This window comes from Notothenia rossii (assembly GCF_949606895.1).
Source record: "Notothenia rossii genome assembly, chromosome: 2".
In the NCBI taxonomy this organism is placed as follows: domain Eukaryota; kingdom Metazoa; phylum Chordata; class Actinopteri; order Perciformes; family Nototheniidae; genus Notothenia; species Notothenia rossii.
Window position 1 is genome coordinate 13,800,763 of NC_136904.1, and position 22,870 is coordinate 13,823,632.

Below are 22,870 nucleotides of genomic sequence, written 5' to 3' on the forward strand. Positions count from 1 at the left end.
TTTACTGACGTACCGATTTTGGTTTTGTTAAGGGAATACGCCTGTATATAAAACAAACAACACTTATTGTACTATGAAGGGGGAGTGTTTGTTTTCGCTGACAGCAAGGCGGAAGTGAGGGAAACTTTCACACATACAAATGGGCTGGAAATCAGATGTCAGAGGGGCAACCTCAGGACGAAAACCTGCAAAAATAAACACCTAAATAGAATATAACAAGTAAATACATAGAGGAATGTTTCATGCGCATCACCAATGTTTAATTTAAATGCTTAGCAGGCCCCAAATGTCCTTTCTTTTCCCCAAAAATGTAATAACTTGTACAGTTCATGTGTGTAAAATAGATTCTAAAGTTTTTTTTAAAAGGGCGGTTTTGGCTTGTAAACTTAAAATGTACATAGAATGTATCCACATCATCCTATCTGTCCCATTCAACTGTACATGTTCTCAACAAATAACATGTTTATTAAAATGCACAGTCCATGTACAATGTAACCATTCAGCCATTATAGGAAATATTTACAATGCCAGACAAGATGAGGTAGGTTTAATGTAGAGCAGTGCAAAAAGTTAAATGTATATCATCTTTAAACTTGTTGAGAAAATGATTTGCAGGGTAAAACATGTGTATGACTTTAAAAGACGTTTAAGTTACTAATAAGATTGAACAAAAGTGCATTTTTAGATGCAGGAAAAACATACTTCTTTGATCAACCATCAGGATAGTTTGGACTTATATATGACATTATAGATCACTGCTTGACCCACACTTTCTTGGTGATTTAATGCCCATCACGGGTGCAAATAATTCAGATAAAAAAACAAATTGATTTAAAAAGCCAGCAAGCATATTAAAGAGTAACACATATTGGGAAACACATATTCATTTATTTCAGAACATACAGTTGGGCGCAAATATTTTAGAGATTCAATTGGCGGACAATAAAAACATCCCATTATCAACCCCATTTAAAAAAGGCAATTTGTCCACCAATGCTTAATATGTAAAAACACTAACAGGCATCACAAGGAGTTCATCCTAACATTATGGAGTGGCATTGAGAAATTATATTGAATACAAATATCAAAGTATGAAAGCTGTGACCATTACAAATTAGACACATTCATATCGAACTGACCTTTCTTTGCTGTGTTAAGGCAGGGTATTGTAATTTCTTTCAATCATGGGCTGAATAGTTGAAGATGCCCCGCACTTTCCACCAGTGTCAGATAAGAAAATGTGTCCACAAGGGAACAAAAACAAATTCTAAAAACAGTGACAGTTTGCTCCAAATCACCTGAGATTAAATTAAATGCACATTATTTTTGATTTAACTTGCTGTAAAACAATGACTCGGTCACAAAAAAAAACTTCAATTCAAGAATGCTAGTTTGTGCTCAGGCACATACTCCTGCTATTTCACCTAAATGAGGTGATGGTGTCTGGTGATCAGTTTGTTTTATCTAAAAGAAAGGACTAAAAGCTGTGAAACAAGTTACATTTGAGGTGAGTTCAGTGCCTCCTCTTTAGTGATCATGAGTATTTGGAAGCGGCAGCCAAAAACCTGCAAGAGAAAAAACGCAGAGTCAAAAAAGGCACAGACGTCAAGCCACAGAAGCTATTCAACTTTTGTGTAGGATTTCATAACCACAACAACAGCTTTTCATAGGAGCACAAGGGGTGGTAAACAGTCAACAATCAACTAAGATATTTGAGGTTCATGCAACAATACAAATGAATGCTCCACTGTTTAGAATTAAGGAGGTTGCAACAGAGAGATCTTTTTCTAAGCCAATATCTGAAGCCACTTGGGAAAAGAGCTATATAAATAGAATACATTTTTATTCATCCATGGCGATTTTTGTTGTCTCACCTCAGTATTTACTTGGGAATCCCAGCCACAACCTCAGACTCAATACCACAGTGATCAGATCCACGCAGGATCTTGAAGAACCCTAAAAACAGAAACACAGCAGTGGTCAGTTTACACAAATTGAAAAATAATTGGTTTTGCTAAACACCAGAAATGCCATGTTTGTAAGTAGAAAATAGGAGTAGTGCGACACTACATGATAAATGCTTTTGTGTCTCATACACAAGAGGTAGGTACGTTCAGTTCAAAAAGTTCTACATAGTAATGAAATTGATTTACTATATATTTTTACTTTATTGTCCACAGAAGGAAGATAAGAGGGGATGAGGACATTGTTTTAGGATACTGACCAACCTAGATTAAAACAAAACAAGTCAAAATAAAACATGCATCTTTCGCACCATTATCTCCCCAGTCAGTGTTCCAGGAGTTGGCGCAGAGCCAGTAGGGGACGCCGCCCTCCTCTCCCCAGCCCAGCATCTTGATGGCGTGGCCTCCCAAAGCAGAGCCTGACACATGCTGATACACACCTGGAGACGGAACACAAATAGCCAAGAAACAACACACAGCGGAGGGTCAGCAAGAGTGTGAGTTCAAATGCGTCAGAAACAACATTTTACAGAATCACTGAGCAAAATCTGCCTTCAGTATTACCCTGTGTTACAAACACTCAGTTCTTAAGTGTTTGTACTGCTTATAACCGTTACTGGTGACCATCATCTTACCAGTCTTGTACAGCGGGAAGTCTTCATAGACGGTAAAGGCTCCCTCTACAGGGCCGTTCTTGGTTATCTCATTCTGAATCTGCTCCTCATCTGACGGCACGCTGTAAGAAGTTTTACCTGCAACACACTTTGAGTTAGTCCTGTGCTGAATGTGTGTGTGTGTATACACATGGGATGTTCATCAAAAGCTAGATAACAGTTTTACATGTCTTTATCGAAGATCTAATTAACACATTCAAGGCAGTTAGTGTAAATGTAGTCCCATTAGTTAAGCATTTTTAGCAGTTTTCTATTCCAGATTTAATTAATTTGTCAAAAACGAAACATCAATTAACTTGTAGCAATCTGGTCTTTCGTATTTTAAATAATAAATCATGTTTTAACCAAGTCTGTTTACAACTGAAATAATTGCCTTTTTTCATACTGTGTTTATCAGGAGAACATTGGATCACATCCAATTATAACAACAAAATATAATACAGAAACATTTTTCCTGGAATGAATAAATAATAAAATCAAAGGGTTGGAGCAAAAATACAGTTCCATTTTTATATTTCATTTATTATTTAATAAGCTACATGTAGAGTATGAGAGGACACATAGCTAATGTTAGTATGCTACGCTCTAACCCCTTCTGCCCCTCTCACCGAAGTGCTTGTCTGCTTTGTAGCTGGGAGTGTATCCAGCTTCACAAGTGGAGACGCACTCGGGGGTGTCCCCCTCCTCCCCAGAGCAGGAGGGTCTGCTGCCGTTCACATGGTGTTCACAGGGGGGGATGGTGTAGGGCCGACAACCTGTAGCCATAAAGAGTAAAGTTTTGTTTAAAATCTCATGAGAAGTTGGCCTTCCAAAGATGGCGTGCTATCTTTGAAGTCGTTTTAATGCAGACTGTTTTATTGCATTCTCTGAAACAGCAGAGGGCGCACTAAAGCAATATTCCAAACAAAAACACAATCGAGCAAACATGCAACTCCTCAATGAAGAGGAGGAATTGTAAATTACAAGAAGACATATTTTATCACCCTTTTACAATCTAGGCTGGTTCTCCACAAACAAAACTCTGATTCGCCTAACACAATTTTTTTGCCGTCAAAGGTTGATTAATTACGGAGCCCCTAAAAAGGTACATGAAAAAAAAAGTCGGGATAACGGGTTAGTTTTTCGTGCTCATGAAAAGTTGGCGTGACGTTGAAGCAGCGACCCTGCTGTAGTTCGTTTATAGCATAACGTTAGCATTTTGCTTCTGGCGACTAGATTTATGATTAGAAAATTATAAAATTAGGGTAGACATGTGGATATTATCCGGCTGAACATAACGTGATCCGTCTCTTAAATGTGTGTCAACCACAGACCTTATTTTGAGCTATTTTCTCGCTTTATTTCAGACTTTATTTTCTGACACTTTGTGAGTTCCCTGACACACATTTATGTATAAAAGACATCAAAAAGTGCATTTTGCATGATAGGTCCCCTTTAAACCTTATGATCACCAGAGATGGCTTAAAACTTATTGGAAATAAATTCTGCATTAAAAAAAACATTTATGACCAATATACTGAAGAAATCTTAGTTATGGACGATTAGTTGACGAATGCACTAAAATATTTGAAACAATAATTGTACCATACCACTTTGGGAGTTTCACACATAAAACTCACCAATGTGGGAGTCATAGAGACCTCCAGAGACCAGACCCTCCTTGGTCCAGAAGTCCCAGGCAGCTGAAGGGTAGCCACCATTACATCTAAATAAAATAAAAAATAATGTTAACATTTAAATGTTCCACTTTTATAGATATTATGAACCACTATGCTGCTTCAAACATTAGGGAGGCAACTTCCAAACTTTCCCCTCACGCAAAACAGACTGAATTCTACATCTCACCTCAGTACTGCAGCTGCTGATACTAAGAGTCAAAAGCTCACTTCAAAACATGTTTACCTCAGTGTGTGGATGTCACTAGAATCATCTTTATGTACAGTAAGCTAACATTGGGGCTGCTGTATTTCCTGTAGAGCAGTTCTGTCATGGCAGATACCTGATCCACTTAATAAGGTCAGTTTGGGAGTAGTTGGCATGTCTTCATATTGAACCGCTGCATTCCTATAAATAAATGCACCTTCCATCTTGAATTGATTCATTCACTTCTACCAGTACATACCCAGTAATTCAAATTTCCGACCACATGGTTTGCTACTGAGCTTTGAATTAAGGTTCGATAGGTAGTAGTTCAGTAGGTCACAACAAATCATTTAATTATAAAAACTTTTCACACGTTAGTGATCCTCACCCCATGCCACAGCTCTCGCAGCAGGTCAGCAGATCCTCGGAGGAGACCTCCACGCTGACCTTGGCGTTGCTATGGATACACACACGGTCGGAGATGGCCTCTGCCGCGCCAAACGCCTGGAAGATGCAAGGAATGTCACAGACAGGCCAAAAACAATCTGGTGGTTATTGTAAGGCTCGAGTGAGTCATTTGCCGATTGCCCAAAGTTGACATTTTAATAATAAAATAAAATAAATCAAATGCTGAGGAGATTTTTTTTGCATTTTTATTGATCCCATTTAAACCTGATATTTCTGCACAGAGGCAGGAAAAGATAAGGCTGCATTAATAATACTAGTATTATACTATACTAGAATCAGACTCCATAGGTAGATGCATAGGATTGTTTGTCATGTGTGGGCTTAACATTTCCAATAAGTCCAAAATATAATGATGTTATCATTTCTAAAATGTTCAACATGTTTTTGTTCAAGAATTCTGCTTCAATCCATGTTTGTTGACATTAAGCCTTTTATACTGTAGGTGTTTGTGTGACGCTCAGACAAAACAACAGCCACAATCATGAGTAAATGCCTTTAGAATAATCTTTTCCTTCAAAAAATATTAGCCTTTAACCCAAGTTAAATGTGGTCACATCTTTTTCCTCACCCAGCAGGACCCACAGGAGCCCTGGTCTCTGATCTCCTTCAGGGTGGGACAGTCGGGCCACTGCTCTCTGGAGTCAAAGCTCTTAGCCAGCTTTATGTCTCCAGAGTACTGAACCCTGCAGAGGAAACAGAGTCAGGTATGACTGTGTACTACAACTACAGTTTTATGGTGGGCAGGTAGGGTAGGAGTGTTGGTCTATACTGCTTGTAACGTACACAATTTATGGAGAATGAAGGGATGTACAACACAGCAAATACTCATATGGATATAGAGCATAATGAAATCTGAAGTTGTTGTTTCACTAATGAGACTCACATGATGGGCAGTTTAGGTCCATTCAGCCTCGTACCGCAGAGTCTCTTTACATGACTGTAGTCGACACTATGGAAGTTGTGACCAGCCTGCAGGAGAAGGAGATTTAGTCAGGTAAAACAGCTTTCAAGAAAATAAAAATAACAAAAAAGAAAGAAGAAACTCACCGTCCAGGTAGTGTTGATCTTGTTGATGTAGTTGACCATGTCACTGGACAGTGGAAGGAGGCGGGGTGCAGCCAGGCTCACAGACAAGCTGGCAGCCAATAACAGGAAGGCTGCATGCCACATTGTTCCTGAAAAATACAAAGTGAAGAGTAGTGTTCAGTGTTTCCCGTAGGATGGAGTCATAGCAGCGGTGCTAAGGCAGGTGGGCCCAGCATAATGTGAGCGCGGGGCGCGTGGAATTATTTAGTGTGTGTGTGTGCAAAGTGCACCCCACCAATTTGTTTCTATGTGTCTGCCAGCACAAGAAAGGCTCTTGAGGCCTAGTACCAGTGCCGGTTCTAGTGAATTTGCTGCCCTAGGCGAGATTTTATATATAAAGAATAAATGAAAAATCTCTACTAAAGAAACATACACTACAAAAACAGAAACTTATGGATATAGGTAATATACGTCAAAATGGCTTGAGATGTATTCAGTATTGTGTATGAACATGTGTGAATTGGGGGGTGGACGTCACATCCTCTAGGGTGGTCCGGGGGTATGCCCCCCCGGGAACAGATTTTTTGAACATTTGAAAAGTAAAATGCTTCAATCTGGTGCACTTTGAGCACACAATTACTAGAGACCTGGGGCCTCATTTATAACGCCGTGGGAAGGTTGCTTACGTAGTAGAAATCCAAAAAATAGGTACAGAAATGTTCCGACATTTTCCGATTCACCAAACATTGTGTACCAGCGAGGAAAGTGCGTACAGCACTTCCTACGCCGGTTTCCCTTTATAAATCACAATCGACTCGAAATGCGGTGCAGCTTTTGCGGGCTTCATGTAACGCCCATATTTGCCTATAAATAGTCAAAGAAACGCCCTTTCTTTCATTCATTCATTTTGACTGACTGCATGAAGAAGATCGCAGAAAATGACGACAGAACAGCTAAAAAAAGACATCTCACACCGTGTCAGATTTTGGTTATTTTGGGGAGGTGGAGATAAATCATATTGTTTGGTGGATGCAGTTTGAACCAGAGTAGCAGCATGGAGGTCGGATCGTCACCAAAATAAATAAATAAGTGGTCCGAAAAAGGTTAATGACAAAAAAAATACACAGCCTTCCTCAGGCAGTGTGTTTGTACCGGGGACAGGAGACCCCCCCCCCCCCCTTGATGAGAAACTGTAAGAAATGATCGGGGAATCCCTCCGGAGTGGAGTCATGATGACTGGATCTGAATTATGTTTTCGTATTTGTTGGTTTGTGTCCCAGCTGTCGATCAGCTGTGCGCAGCGTCTCCACTGCAGCCTATGCATCTCAACCCCCTCCCCCCCGCAGCAACTCTATAAAGGAAATACAACTAATGTGTTGTGTTATATTAGCTGTACAATTTACCACATATGGTGTTCTTCGTTTCCTTACCTCCTGTATTTTATGAGCGACTTATCAAGTCTTAGCAAACGGCATAAAACACGATTAAACATATATAAAACCATGCTCGTATCTACAACCTATAGAAATGCAAAACGGCGTCGGTTTAGACATAATTCTGTCCTCCTGCTTATCGCATCATTTATGAGAAAACATTTCATAACATTAACACAACATATTCGAGGTAGTTTTAAATAACATATCCGTATTTATTTATTTCTCCCAGTTATGTTTTTGTGTGCAGTGAGGAGTCTCAAACAGGCATTTGTTTAATCATTTTAAGATTGGCTTTAATCAATGTTTGAAAAATTAATTCTTCATATATGATAAATGAGAGGTAACATTTTATTTATGGTATTATTTCCACATATTTCTCTCCATTCTTCCTTCTGCTAACGGTGTCGCAGTTTCTCGTCTCTCCCGTTTTTGTGCTTAGTGCGTACGCATGGGTTAGAGTTTGCGTGGAGGACCGCACGTTTTCCCGTCAAGTTAGTATTTTATAAATCGCAAACATTGCGTAGAAAACTGGCCTACGCCATTTTTTGAGCGTATATCCCTTTATAAATGAGGCCCCTGATCTAGGGGGTACAACTCTAAAAAACACCAATATGAAAAAGATCAGTTTACATTTTAATAATCAAATAAGTATATGAACATAACAAATAACCTACCATAGCCAATAACAAATAAATCTAACTTATTTTATATTTGTTGTTCATTCATATCTTACCTAGTTAACATTTATTTATATCTCTCCAACTTTAAACAATATTTTAGGTTTACTGTCTTATAGTATACATAATTTGTGGTCTCTCTCTCTCCAAAAATATCCATTTTGATTTTTTTCTCTGAACCGATCACAGTAAAGGCTGTAGGCTTAAGGGATAACAATGTCTTACAAAGAAAGCTAGAAGAACAAACATGCAGGAGCCTATCTAGCCCCAAGTGAATCAGAACATTTTACTGAGAAAACGATAAGAAAAGGGTAAGAGGTCAGAGGCTATAACAGTAAGATAAAGGGAGCAGTTTATAAAAACTATGTGGAGAAATTCTGTGTCGATTGTAAATCAATACAATCCAATGATATGCTTGAACACACTCACATAGACTCCTGAAACTTCTGACTAGAAAAAGAGAAACATTTTCCCACAGCTGGAAAGACTTCGTCACTCTGGTTGCAGCTACAAGTGGAACATGCACACAGTGTACACAGAGAAAACCTCTTACTTTCAGTCATGCTTGACACATCTTTCCAGTGGTTAAAAACGCTGCATCAGCAGGCATCTACAATATAGTTCTGTAAATTTAACCAATACCTTAGATTCAACACTAGGCAGACAGGGTTTCGGTTCCCCCTTAAAAAACCCTGAGAACAACACATCCTCATTCTGCAGAAAAAACGCCTTGTGAATGCTAATGTATGCAGTCTTTTAGATTTGAGGTAAAGCATGCTGGTAATGGTCCACGTCACCAGGAGAGGTGAAGTGCACTGGTGAGAGATGAGATCGGCTCCAGACATGGATCCATTAGAAAACATAATGCAGGCTATTAAATATGAGGCATGGAGTGTGCTAAGAATCAATACCAGTGCATATAGGGAGTGGCTTAACATGCAGCCTCAAACTCTTAATGAACAGATGAGGAAAGCCAAACAGTACTAGCAAAGAACAAATTACGTTGAGAAGCGGAAAAAAAAGCATTGAGATAATGTTTCTGTATCACCCTATTTTGTTCAAGGTAAGATTACCAATCACTGCATTTGAAATCAATCTCATGCCAAACTCAGATTTGCCCTGGCAAACACAAGTCTGTCTCAGTCACCAGCGCACCTGTTTAAGAATGTGCTGTTTGTTTATTACAGAGAAAGAAGAAGAGAAACAGAGGAAATATGAATCTCAGAGAAACTGGTTTAATGACATGACTGAGGCCAATGAAATATATACAGCAAAAAGTACACGGGGGGAAATTAAGACTGTATAACCCTCTTTACAGAGTGAGGTCTTAAACCACTTGTTTTTCTTTCTCTATAATCTAAACAAGGCTTCTGTGCTCAGCTTTCTTTAATACCACAAGCTACTCTTCATCTGATTATGGAATGCAACACAAATGGACAGTCGTTTTCTGATCAGTAGAAGTTCATTACACTAGATTGTAGTGGTTGTAGATTGGTTGTGGGGACTTCAGAGTCATACATTTTTTCTAAAGCTTTGAACTATATTGATGATCTGTAAAGCGATTTACAATGTGCAAATTATTGAAAGCTTTGGGTCACAACAGAAATTCAGTTGACAGGACACGTTTAGTTTTTAGAGAAGTGGTTAAATCACACAAACATAACTGCTGTGCAGATAAAAATATGCTTTGGATTACTTTTTGGGGGAAGTGAACCTTCAGCTTTCTGATCTGTCAGAATCAGTCTCATGACTTTCAACAGTTGTCATAGCACAACTCACAAAAGCTACATAAATCAAGACTGCAAGGACACATTGCTTACATCTCAACATTTTTGGCAGCCCCGCTTTGAGCTTGATGAGTAACGAACAGCCTTCTAAAAAGGTGAGGGGTTGTGCATGTTCCTCTATGTGGTAGATTTAAGTGATACAGGCAGAAATGGGTGAGTCAGAGCCACCGAGAAAATGAATTTGCTTTCCTCTCCACCTCCGACCTTTATACGTGGAACCAATGATCCTCACATGACGAGTTCTACAACACTCAGGGTTGAGTCTTCTTTCATAGAAAAATTCTGATCACTATTGGTACCTCTGAAGAGAAAGACTCCAAACTCAAGTGTCAAAATTAGAGGTACTCAGTTACTGTATGTGGGACCAAGCAATATTATGTTATGTTACTTTTTACAATATACAATTATTCTTTTTTTCCCTGCAAAATAGCTGGAATTAGAGCCAGATTACTATAAAAGTGCATAATTTCTTGAACATAAAAAGTAATACATACACACCACTCATTTTACCTGCACATACAGATCATCTAGTTAACCCACAGTTTGATACATCTGTAACACTTTGCTATAAATCTAGTAGTATTTTTTCCATTGTTCTGCTAACCGATTAAACAAATCCATTATTCCTTGTCACAGTCCTGAGGACCTGCTAACAGGAAGGGAATCCAACACTTGATTAACTCAATAGATAAAGTCAATGACCATTTTGCTTGCGATTGCAAATGTACCACTTTTTCATGTCCTCCCTCCAATTTATTTTGTAAAGAAGAGATGGTATTAATCGAGCCCATATTTAAAAAAGGACAATCTATTCCAGTTCCATAAAAGTATGCTCCCCCTTTCTCCGACATGTTAATACATCTGTAAAACAAGTCTCAGCTTACCTTGTTTGTCTAGTAGAAGCAGAGGACAGAATGGCTGCCTCCAGCCCTTACAAAACATAGTTTCGATTTCCACTTCATTGATGTGACACCAGTTTAGTATTAGGTTTCATATACATTTTAACATCAGGTTTTAGGTTATTGCCTTTATTTATTTGCATGTGCTGCCTACACCATATTCCCCGACCATGTGTCCTTTAATCATGAATAGATGTGTGTTAGCCGCCCTGCTTTCACATGTGTATCTTATCACCTCTCTGAACATGAGACAGGCAGTCAACACAACAACCAACATGAAGATATGACAACAAACTGGATTCAAACGGATTTTTGTATGAAACTAGTCAGTCCAACAATATTAGCTGGAGATTTAGCAATATGTGTTTTTTACTAGTTTAATCAAAGTGTAACACATTTAGCTAGGTTAGCAAATTGCTTACTCACCGTGTAAACAAACTGTATCTAACTGAGAACCGGAAATGGTAAAAAGTGGAGGACAAAGGGACAAGAAAATAAATAATTTACCTGTAGCTCGTGTGTCAGCTGTGTGAACTTTAAATCTTCAGCTTCAGGTTCCCCTTCTTGTCTCTAGTTGTCTCAGGTTAACAAACTGTGATTCATTTATGAGATGGTCCTCCTGCTTTATTTACTCCGGCTGGTACCACGTGATCCGGTCACATGAATGCAGCTCATGTGACCCGAGTTGAAAAGGTCACTCGTTTTTTGTTCCAATATGTGGGTTTCTTGGTTTGTAAGATCATCAGAAATGTTTCATTCACAGACACATTTCCAGACAAATGATCTGAATCTGGATTTAACTGGTAAACCCTTAATGATAAGAGAGCGTTATGGAGTAAAGCTGCACTACTTCAGTCTAAACGCTAGGTGGTGCTGAACCACACGCTATTTTATTATTTTAGTAGTAGTGTTAATGGTAGAAGAATAATTAATAATGTTAGGATTATCATTATTATTAATGAAATGTGAATCTGAGTCGACTTTAAAAGGTAGGCTATAAGGTAAGGTATAATAGAGTATAATACAAAATATACATATTTACCCATTAACACACAATTTAAACACATGCAACAAATTCACGTTTTATTGTAGCACACCTTAGTTCATTTGGTAGAAATGTTACGATAAAAGAGCTATAATGAAACCTTAATCCAAAAACGTTTATTATAGGTAAAGTGAGAATATAATATCATATTGTTTTTGTCTGTATTTGTCCATTTTCTTTATTTTGGGGCGTTTGAGCTGTTTCATGCTGTGAATCACTTACCACGGAAAACATGCTGATCCCCAGGCCACTTTCTCTTCCTTTTAAGAGTCTATCATCTGACTTTAAAAATGATGAGATGAGAAAAATATAATAAGCGCAGCACACCAACTTTAATCAAGTGGCAAATAAACCGATCTTTTTTGGGGGTGGGGTGCTTTTGTTGACCTGTGTGATGAACTGCTGCTTAAAAAAGGTCATGCAAGAATATATAAAGTTGTATTGGACTTAATTATTAAAAGCACGATATCAACTCAAATATTTACAGCCTGGTTGGGTGATTTCTGCTTCATTACCTGATTCTTGGTCCAACAACACCTTCATTATTGAAGCTCATCTTATGCCAAAATGGTCAAAGAAAACTATTATCACTGTATACTTTACACTTGGATTATGCATTTCCACCTATCTGTGTAAGCACAAACACATACATGAAACATCAATAATTGTAAATGAATCAAGGACCATCAATAAAACACAAAACAGCCCTCTTTGATCATGACTAATGACTTTATTTTACCACATCAATAGCACAGTTAATGACACACTACCAGCAGCCACAGTACTCAAGGTTCTTTATTTGTCATACGAACATAGCTACAGAGTAGTTATGTCGATGAAAATCTTAGGTCAGGCTTCTCCAACAGTGCAACACAATAATAATAGTACTGTGGAGATCCTTGTAGAGGAATTGAAAACAATGTCTCTTTTCTCTAAAACAATTTCACATGTGAAACCTTGACACACCGCACCGTGGCTCTCCACACATTTCATAACAGTACATGTGATCAATATAAAAGAAGGGAATTTAAAAAGAATACAAAATAAAACAAAGTAGAAAGACAAGCAAAGATGATCATACACACCAGGTACACAGAGCAAAGCATATTGGTATTATATAAAGCAATACACACTTTATTAACAAGCGACTGAGTGTCTACAAGACAAAGCGCTGAGTCAGGACGATCAAGCCAAGGCATCGCTGCACTCTGAAGCGTGTGCGTAGATTCTTTTTTTTAGTGCACTAAGATACATTTCATTAGCTAGCTTATTCCTCTTGTGAACGCATACATTCTAGCATGTGTGTTAACTATTATGAAGTGGGTGTGTGTGTGTGTGTATGAAGTTACAGCTAGTGCTTTCTTTCTCTAAAGAAATAGATATCATTCTTTGGATGAAGGAGTAACATGCAGTGACTCTGTTGTCAATCAGCAGGTATATGGATAACAGTTTTACAGTTTCAGGATGTTCTTCTCTGTACATTGTTCCATAAAACACAAATTATATTCCCAAAATGTTTCATTACCAAACTGCTCATTGTCAGATATAGAACTTACGTTATAGTTATTATGTGTTTAGAAATAAACAAAGAAAGTAAAATAATACAGCATAGGTAAATAAAAACGGAAGACAAATATACATGGAAGACTGATATTGTTCTTTGTATGACGACAATCAGCTTTCACATATTCAAATTAATAATATTCATAACATTACATAATACTTGCATCGATCAAGCTTGACATTCATAGCAGCACTTTACCCAGGGTGTTCCCTTTCTGCAATAGTTATATTAAAGACCTCTGCCCCTTACCATGTTCCCTGTTTCTTTCTTTATCTAAATGTTCACCCAAAGTTTTCAGTAGGAAATTGCATTTTCTCATTGCAACATAAACAAATGAATCTGTTTGTCACAATTCAGTTTTACTAAGATAGGAGGTTCAACTAAAAAATAGGACAAACCTATTAGTGAGTAAAGTGGGCTTTAGAAGAGAATATGAGATACATTTAGAGTTATATATATACATACTATATTTAAACTTTGTTAAAATAGGTTTCTCCTCTGTATTGTGTACATTTGAGTAAATTATTTCTTGTTCAGCAACATTTTAAAAGTTGCACTTTTCAAAAATAATTCTGAATGCTATGAGAAGAATTACTCAGTAAAATGTAATACCAAACAAAATATTTGTTTGTAAAATAGATCAAAACAAGCCATCATTAACTTAAAAAAGAAATGATGCGGATAGAAAGGCATGTAATAAAATGGGATCTGATATCCCTTCAATAATTTTATTTCTCTTTTACATATTCTAATGTTATAAAGTGTAGTCTACACACATCATGATACTCTAGCTGCACCCTTCTGCTGTAAAGTGCCAGCTGAAATGTTTGCAATTCAAATTAGCAAAGAAAGAATCGAGCATTTATTGGATAAAATATGTTTACATCAGTGAATAGATGTTTAACTGTTTAACAGATAGCAATAAGAGTTTGTGTCACTACTGTGTGTTATGTACTGTACTGTACTGTACTGTACTGTACTGTACTGTACTGTAGTGGACACAGGAAATAACTTGTGACATGAATGAGTGGCTTCCTGAATACTGGACGGGATGTTCAACATCATCGTAAAAGCTTTAGGTTTGCAGTATTTTGATATTTCTTTGCAGATTATTAGTTTGATTATATTAGAATAAAAAAAGAAAGATTCATTTGCGAAAAGAGTTAGAAGAGATTCAGCATGTTGGTGTTTGTAAACTATTTTAAAGTACCTGGTTAATTCAAAAAGTCTCTGACTTTATCATGTTATTTGATTTCCTCACAGCTCATCATTTAATATGCTCGTAATGTTTATGATAAGTAAAACAAAAAAGCAAATCTCAGCTGTCTACTCTGCCTGCGGTTCGTTATGGTTATTTTCCCCAAAAATCGGAAGGGTTTATATAATCTCAATGAAAGCATGCCCCACATTCATTAGCACCTTTGAATCTGTGTGTTCTCTTGATGAGTAACGACATTCAATCTTCTGTTAATAATGATCTGTAGTGCGTACCATCTTTTTGCATTAATGGTTTTATAGGACTGAATATTTAGAATGGCTTGTGATTGCCTCGGCAGGAACCAGACGACCACGTGCCTCGCCTCATACATTTTAATTCACCAGATGCTTCCCTTTTAGCCTTTTCACAGTAGCTTGCAAAGAGTTTCCTACATCACCCTCCTTCCTGCAGGCACACCAACCATTTAGCAGTAATGTGCAGCAACACAGTCCTAATGCATCGCTTCCCTTTTTAAAGACCGTTATAGGTACAGGAAAGCCAGAGATACTATTATTGAGAATTTAGATCATTTCCTGTGGTTGGCAAGTGTGATACCAATGCACGCTCATTTTCTGTATATGTAACCCTTGTATCCTGTAAGTCCCCCTGTGTTAGCTTGAATTATTGAAGAAATGCTTCTGCACTTTCATACCTTTTCATTTAAAACTTCCCTATAAACTCTTCGGACTAGCATGGCCAAGAAGCGTTCCTGGACGAAAATTAAGGTTTAGCAAAATTGCATGTGTTAGGGAAGTAATACGTTTCTGACTTGATAAACGAGACTTTAATTGTATTGGATGTTTTGATACAGTTTTTCTGTTGTTAAATGCAACCCCCGTTAACTTAAATTAAGTGTTTTGACACTTCAAGAATTTGGGGTACCATACGCTGCTGAGTAATTGTTATACAAATGTTAATTTTGGGGGTTGAAGTATTCCTTGAACTCCCCCTAGATAGATAGCCAAGATACATGAATTTATGTATATCATAACTGCTTAACAAAAAAAAAGACATCACTGCCCACATCCTCCCCTTCACCCCCTATCCTCCTTACACCAACCTCTCTCTACTGTCCACCACCTGCACCACCTGTTTGCGAGCGTGGGCGAGGACCGGAGTGAGGGGAATGACTTGAGCACCGGGTGTGGTCGCAACAGGAGTCAAAGCACCAGGAGTGGAAGCTACAGGTGTGGCAGTACCAGGGGTTGAAGCAGCGGGTGTTGTAGTACCGGGAGTTGAAGAGGTAGGGGTCGATGTTCCAGGGGTCCCTCCTGGGGTCGGGCCCGGTGTTGTACCAGGAGTGGCAGGGGTGATAACCACAGAGGACGGACCTGGACTTTCAGCCCTGATTCGAGCCTCCAGACGTGGGGTGGAAGGGATGAAACGAGCCTCCCTGATCCGGTAAGGACTCCTGTAAGTGGAGATGGGCGATAATTCAGAGCCCCAGCCAAGATAGCTCCCACTGGAGGGGGACTGAGCATCCGCGCTGAAGTACAGCGTGTGGCTGGACTCTCCGGGGAGCGATGGTCTTTTATCCGGTGAACTGATCATGAGAGAGGAGCGTCGCTCAGGTGACCAGACGGGAGTCTTGATGTCCAGCGAGGCTACGGAGGACGAGGCTTCGGTCAGGGACATGTTACTGTCGATGTGACAGAAGCTGTCTGGTTGCAGCGGGGAGGAAAGTGAGGGCGAGGCGTAAGCAGCACTCAGAAAGTCATCATCACCTTAAAAAAATCAAGTTAAGATTACTGTAAGTGTGTTTAAAACATCTCCTAAGGTCAAATCATGCTTGAGATACAATTATTAAAAATGACATGTATCATTTCATTAAAAAAATAAAGACATACAGGACCAGAGAGATATACTCTAACTTTAGCAACAATTTAGTGAATTAACAGCCATGCCACTCTTAAGTGTTAAAACCAACCTCTTTCTGATGGTGTAGCTCTGGACTCTTCTTCTGCAGACTCCTCCATGATGACCTCCTGGAAAGGGGCGATCTCTGGGAAATGTCTCAAATCCTGGATGGTTGTGGGTGGAGCTTTTCTAACTGGTCTGGCTATGACAGTTGAGAGAGCCGGCTTTGGAGGTGGGACGTCCGCTAGCACCTGAGGACGAGACAGAGAGCTGAGCCTCAGACTGCAGACACACTGAGAGATACTGTTAGCAAATGTGATGGCTGACCCCTTGATTGACACAGGTTCTAAAATGGTTTTCTATGGTACACTGTGATTATTATAGCTGCAATGATATTTCATTAAAATTGGTGCAGTCTTTGTGTTGCTTTTAGCTTTTTAGCTTGCATGTGTCTGCATTACCAAATCCTAGACATACAGTAGTGGCTTTGAGTGTAAATCTACAATTATGTTTATAATTTATATTATCAATTAAATTAATATTTCTTCCAAAATAATAACTAAATAAATAAATGACTCGCTATAACCTAACAATTGTATATTAAATTACATGACATGTTACTTTTGATGTAGTTATTAGCACACGACTAAATAAATTAGACTTGGATTATACTGAAAGAATTTTATAAAAGATTTGTATGAGGTTATCATTATTTTGTTTGCTTATGTTTTACGTGGCCACCATCTACTTCAATTCATCAATAACTTTTATTTACAAATTCAATGCAACACGGGGTGAGTAATTGATAAAGAGGGATAAGTGAAACCCAGATCTTGCCTGTGGAACCGGGATGACCTCAGGTGGAGCCGGTTGAGGGGCTGGTTGTGAGATCTGAGGAACCTGCGGGGGCATAGGTGGACCCTGACAAATCCCAGGACAAATTACAATGAGAAACCCTTTTAAAGTAGTATTAATATACATTGCACATTAATCCAAATGTCAGATAGGACAGATATATCTCCACTCAAACTGTTTTTAATGCAGTCTCACTACTTAATGTAATTGCTAAAAAGAAAACGCAACACACCCGATGATTTACATCAGGGGAGTGGATTTCTTCAGGCAGACCCATCAGTCCGGCCAATCCCCCCTCGCCATACGACGACCAGATCTTAGACACATCCCCCGTCTTCATGGCTAAGCGAATCAGTAGCCAGTGGTGATGTTTCCAGCCCTCCCATTGGATAGGGAGATCCATAAGGGTCCCGCCTCCTGATTAGATTAACAACCATAGGATATTAAATAGATAGATAGATACATAGATACATAGATACATAGATAAACAGACCGGTCAGTGTTGTTGCATGGCGATGGAAAGTAGGCGTGACTTTCTCCTCCAATGATAGCGTAGATCCACGCTCAGCACAGCCTATTCCCCTGTGGCGAATACTCTGGAAAATCTCAAAGGACTTGGGATGGAGGAAACGATAATACAACACCAACGCTATGAGTCCTGGTGAGAGAGGGGAACAGGTAAATAGTGGAAAACAGAGATGACTTGAAATGGAGGCGTGCAAGTGTGTGGAAAAACGTCTTAGTATTGTCATAGTGTAGCCGTGTGTCTCACCAATGAGGAAGCTACAGAACACTGCAGCTGGGATCCCCACAGTGTCCCAGGACACCATGGTAAACAGCCACGAGAACGCCAGAAGAAGAAAAGCGTTCTCTATGAACATGGCCTGAAGAAGAATAAAAACAAAAACATGGGGGTGGTTAACTTTCATCACAAATGTTATGTGTTGTTTTTTTCTTAATTTTCTAGATGGCCCTGCCCAAAAGCTCCGACACACACGCATGAACTGACAACACACACACACACACACACACACACACACACACACACACACACACACACACACACACACACACACACACACACACACACACACACACACACACACACACACACACACACACACACACACACACACACACACACACACACACACACACACACACACACACACACACACACACACACACACACACACACACACACACACACACACACACACACACACACACACACACACACACACACACACACACACACACACAGACATACCAGGTAGAAGCCAGCCATGCGGTATCTGGATTGGCCGTACTTCACATTGAGGAAAAGGAAGATATGAACAGCTCCCAGAACGAGGTTGAAGAGTCTCCATCGATTACTTGAACGGATGATGTCAGTCTGCTGAGACACCATCCAAAAAGTTGCACCCAACCAATGCACACCTGAAACACACACACACACAACCAATTACATGTTTTAACATTTAAATAAACATCCTGAGAAGATGAGGTCAATCAAGATTCAACGTCTTGAAATACTTAAATTATTTGTTCACTCTTACTGAATAGCCATACAGAAAAAATAGGTATTTCAGCTTTTGAGGGGAACTCCAGTAGGCTTTAAACTCATGTTATTATCCAGAAAAAATATGAGTTTTGGGATGAAGCTTTGGCAATGAGACTTACCAATGACTCCCAGGATCCATTGTTTGAAGATACGTGTGAATAGCATGAGGATCGCAAATCGAGATCCTAACATACTGATCTGCAGACAAAGAAAATATACCCGGGCCGTTACACAAGCAAAACCAAACATGTGCATATGCCAATCATACTTAGTGTGTATACTATTGTCTGGTGGACAGCTGTGTGAAGATGCCCACCCTCCACACGAGTCGACAGAGCATGGCAGCGGGCGTCATCTGTAGGTGTCCAGGTCTGATGAGTAAACAGGCTCGGGCGTAAAGGACCAAGGCCCAGGCAAGAGATAACAAACACACCCCAAAACACACCGAGGCTGGAGGGGAGAGGGAGGAGGAAGGAGGCAGAGAGGATAACAAATATGAATACTTTGATATAATGTGACACACATCATGTTCAACTTAAACACTGGAAATAAATGGCAGATACATTGGTTGGTTTTTAAAGTAACATTATTTTACCTTAAAGGTACTACTTTACTGTGTAATATATATCTGGCTGCTAAATACTAAGAACTGTTAAAGGATTTGTATTTTCAAAAGTATTTTTTTTTTATTATATCGTAACTTAGTACTTTTTTCTAACATATGTAACATTAAGCTGTCTGTGGCTCTTTCCTGCTGTAACGATGCACATTTCCCCTCTGTGGGACTAATAAAGGTACTCTGATTCTGATTCTGATTCTGACTACCTCAAAATAGTTTTGATGGTACTGTATACAGACTTATAATAGGCATAATGATACTTGTGTCACTCCCTTTCTGGGCCCGTCCTCACCTTATCATAATATCCTACTCGACATTTGTGTAAAATCTCAAAATTAGCTTAAAAGTTATTTCCAAAAATGTGGTTTGCACGGTCACAGTGACCTTAACTTTGACGACCAAAATAAATCAGTTTATCTTCCAAGTTAAATACACTTTTTTGAAATTTGAAGAACTTTCCTTAAGGCTTTTATGAGATATTACGTTCATAGATAGACTACCCAAAAACATAATAACTCTGGCTTTGAATGTCACTGGCGCAGAAAAATAGGAATCATTGATGCTCTAACTTTGTTCTGATTATGTTATGCAGATCTACTGGGCCACCTGACTTGTACATTTCCTTTCAGGCTCTCATTACCTGGAGATTTGATTCCTATATCAGTACAGATGAGGACATAGGTCTGCAGCAGCGTCTGAGGGAGGGTCACCACCAACGCCTCGAACAGACGCAAGGCGGACACGTCAGCCTGCTGCATGATCTCTCCATACAAATCATAGTCCTGCAGACACATGCACTCCCACAGCCTGTGGAGGCCAGATGTAGATAAAGAAGAAGATATATTAAAAAGAGAAACAAACAGAGAGGAAGAGGAAATGCCTCCATATACATCGTTAAGTCATCAAACACAAACACACTTTCAGCATGTCTGATTTTTTCAGGAAAACTGTACAATTTTCTCTAGTTAGAACTGGTGTTATTGGGGTTTGCCCACCTTCTGAAGATACCAGGTGCAGTATGTGTGTCCAGGTGAGAGACTTCCTGCGGATGCGTCCTCACACAGGTTACCACAGATAACTGAGCCACTGAGGACCCCAACCTGGGAAACCCAATGAAACAAATATAAATATAATCTTTAACTATCTTTGTAGTTGTATGTATGTATGTATGTATGTATGTATGTATGTATGTATGTATGTATGTATGTATGTATGTATGTATGTATGTATGTATGTATGTGTGTATGTATGTATGTATGCATCTATCTATCTATCTTTCTGTCGATCTATCTATTTGTCTGTCTATCTATCTATCTATCATATTACATTTGTTGTTGGTCTCTGTAATTGAGGACCCCCTGTTCTCTTGTAAATATAGGAAGGATATGCTGTTGTTGTGTTGTTGTTGTTTGTTGTTGATGATGTTGTTGTGGCTGTTGTTACCTCACCTGGCAGCAGGAACAGTGCAGTGAAGCCGGAAAGATGGGCATAGCAGTAGTTGTGACCACCCACAGATAGTACACAAAGCAATAGATCACTGGGGAAAGAGGTGACACACACAAAAGCTTAAATCTATTGATAACTACAATACAAAATCCCAAAAGTACTCACATACATAGAAAATACGGACTGAATCCCAAAGACATTTCAGACTAATAAGTATATCACATTGTGCATATTTGGAAAACCCTTGCCTTCATACATAATTGCAAGCCATTAATACAGATCAGCTCTTTAAATCACATGTGTAATATCACTAATGTTCAGCAATTGGATAATAGCTCTCTTGTTATTGTACAATGTTCCGATACACTAGAGCCAAATGTGTAGCAGTGATTTGTAAGATGCTGCTTATGTTGCAGTGCTGAAATAAGTGTCATCATCAGCGTGCCAGAACATAGAGAATGTTGTATTTTGTTTTCATATGACCTCTGTCCTGCATCCCTAATGTTTATTGACAACAATATGTTGGCTCCTCATCACTTACAGACCCCCACCCCCCCCCCCCACACACACACACACACCCACACACACCCACACACACACACTCACCCTGAGCTCTGCAGCTCTCTCTCCACCCATGTAATCTGAACGTTTTAGCTGCCAAACGGAAGGGCTGTCCGGGCACAGCAGGCCCATCATGGGGTACGCCCATCCCCTCATCCATTCATGCACCTCCAAAAAAAAGGGCGCTGAAATATGACAACATGGCTCCTGTGTTGTTCCCCTTCAGGAGCTGAAATGACACAGCTGTTTACAACAGTAACTCTGGGAATCACTAGCATGAGTCTGCAGTTTTGCTGCATACAGGATTTCATATTATGCAGTGCATAAAAATAGGAAAGAGGCGCACTGGTGCTGACTGCAGACTCTGACTCTATAATTCATCACGGCTGAAGTGAACACACATGTTAAACTTTACATGTAATATTATTATCGATTTTACACACACCAAAGGACATCCAGAACCCTGTCTCTTGTGCAATATGAGAGTATCTGTCTTGCAGCCGCTGTAGCCCTCACACAATGACACTGTACATCTTTCAGTGGACAAAAAAAAGCACGCGGCCACATTGCACGCGCACGCCTAAAAAAGTCAAATAACATACAACAAGGGCGCGCCTGGACACATGCCACCACATTATTATCAACATAAACAGTGATAGTTATATTGCACTCGGTGTTTTGTAATTACTGCGCAGGGCGTGTACGTGTGCGTGTGTGTGTGTTTGTTGAGTGTGCGTGCGCGTGTGAGTGTGTCCCAGGTAAGACTCACGCGCCGTCCTCTCTGCAACGATGAGAATGCGGTAAAGGCGAACACGCAAACTTGGCAGCACGGCATGCAGGCGCCCCATGTCCCGGCGCGGAGGAGTAGTCTCTCATGGCGGATTGTGATTGTGGACCCGGACGGTCAGATCCACGGTGAGAAACACTTAATGCGTCCGCAGGGTGAGGATGTTCTGGTCCGGGGCGAGAGTCGGTCCAGCTGCTGCAGCTCTGTCTGATCCCGTCCCAACGTCACACTGTCCCGTTAAAGCGATAGCACTGTAGAGAGACTGAAGCAGACAGGCACATGAGAGATGTTAGGAAACATGTTCAGCTTTGCACATAGCTTACAAATTATTAATCGTGAATGTATAGCCTACATTAGGTTTTACATCTTTAGCTTTTTATATATTTAACAACATGTCCTTACATTAAGCTAATTTATCACATCTGAGACATAAATCAACGTAAAACAATTTTGAAATGTGAAAAAAATATCAATATGAAATGTTTCAAGCTTTAAATTCGATGTATCATTTGTCTTTGAT

At 39.4% G+C, this 22,870-nt stretch overlaps 2 protein-coding genes across 2 annotated transcripts; both read right to left on the reverse strand.

Annotated features, from left to right (window-relative positions):
• Window positions 1-868: 868 nt before the first annotated feature.
• On the reverse strand, window positions 869-11,460 carry ctsba (cathepsin Ba). The gene is made up of 11 exons (XM_079666507.1): window positions 11,302-11,460; window positions 6,017-6,144; window positions 5,853-5,938; window positions 5,538-5,652; window positions 4,890-5,005; window positions 4,258-4,343; window positions 3,247-3,393; window positions 2,600-2,716; window positions 2,276-2,404; window positions 1,875-1,956; window positions 869-1,565 (listed from the first exon to the last, which is right to left on the reverse strand). Exons 2-10 carry the CDS (start codon window positions 6,137-6,139, stop codon window positions 1,883-1,885), a joined length of 993 nt encoding a protein of 330 aa, XP_079522633.1. The 5' UTR covers window positions 6,140-6,144; window positions 11,302-11,460; the 3' UTR covers window positions 869-1,565; window positions 1,875-1,882.
• Window positions 11,461-12,549: 1,089 nt separating this feature from the next.
• xkr5b (XK related 5b) lies at window positions 12,550-22,572 on the reverse strand. The gene is given in 19 exon segments (XM_079663859.1): window positions 12,550-16,385; window positions 16,589-16,769; window positions 17,356-17,439; window positions 17,606-17,790; window positions 17,867-18,031; window positions 18,146-18,257; window positions 18,644-18,813; window positions 19,057-19,135; window positions 19,254-19,387; window positions 20,197-20,363; window positions 20,552-20,567; window positions 20,570-20,612; window positions 20,618-20,623; window positions 20,625-20,656; window positions 21,005-21,064; window positions 21,067-21,093; window positions 22,333-22,356; window positions 22,359-22,409; window positions 22,412-22,572. Coding segments are annotated over 19 exon segments (2,238 nt in total). The 5' UTR covers window positions 22,440-22,572; the 3' UTR covers window positions 12,550-15,711.
• Window positions 22,573-22,870: the final 298 nt, after the last annotated feature.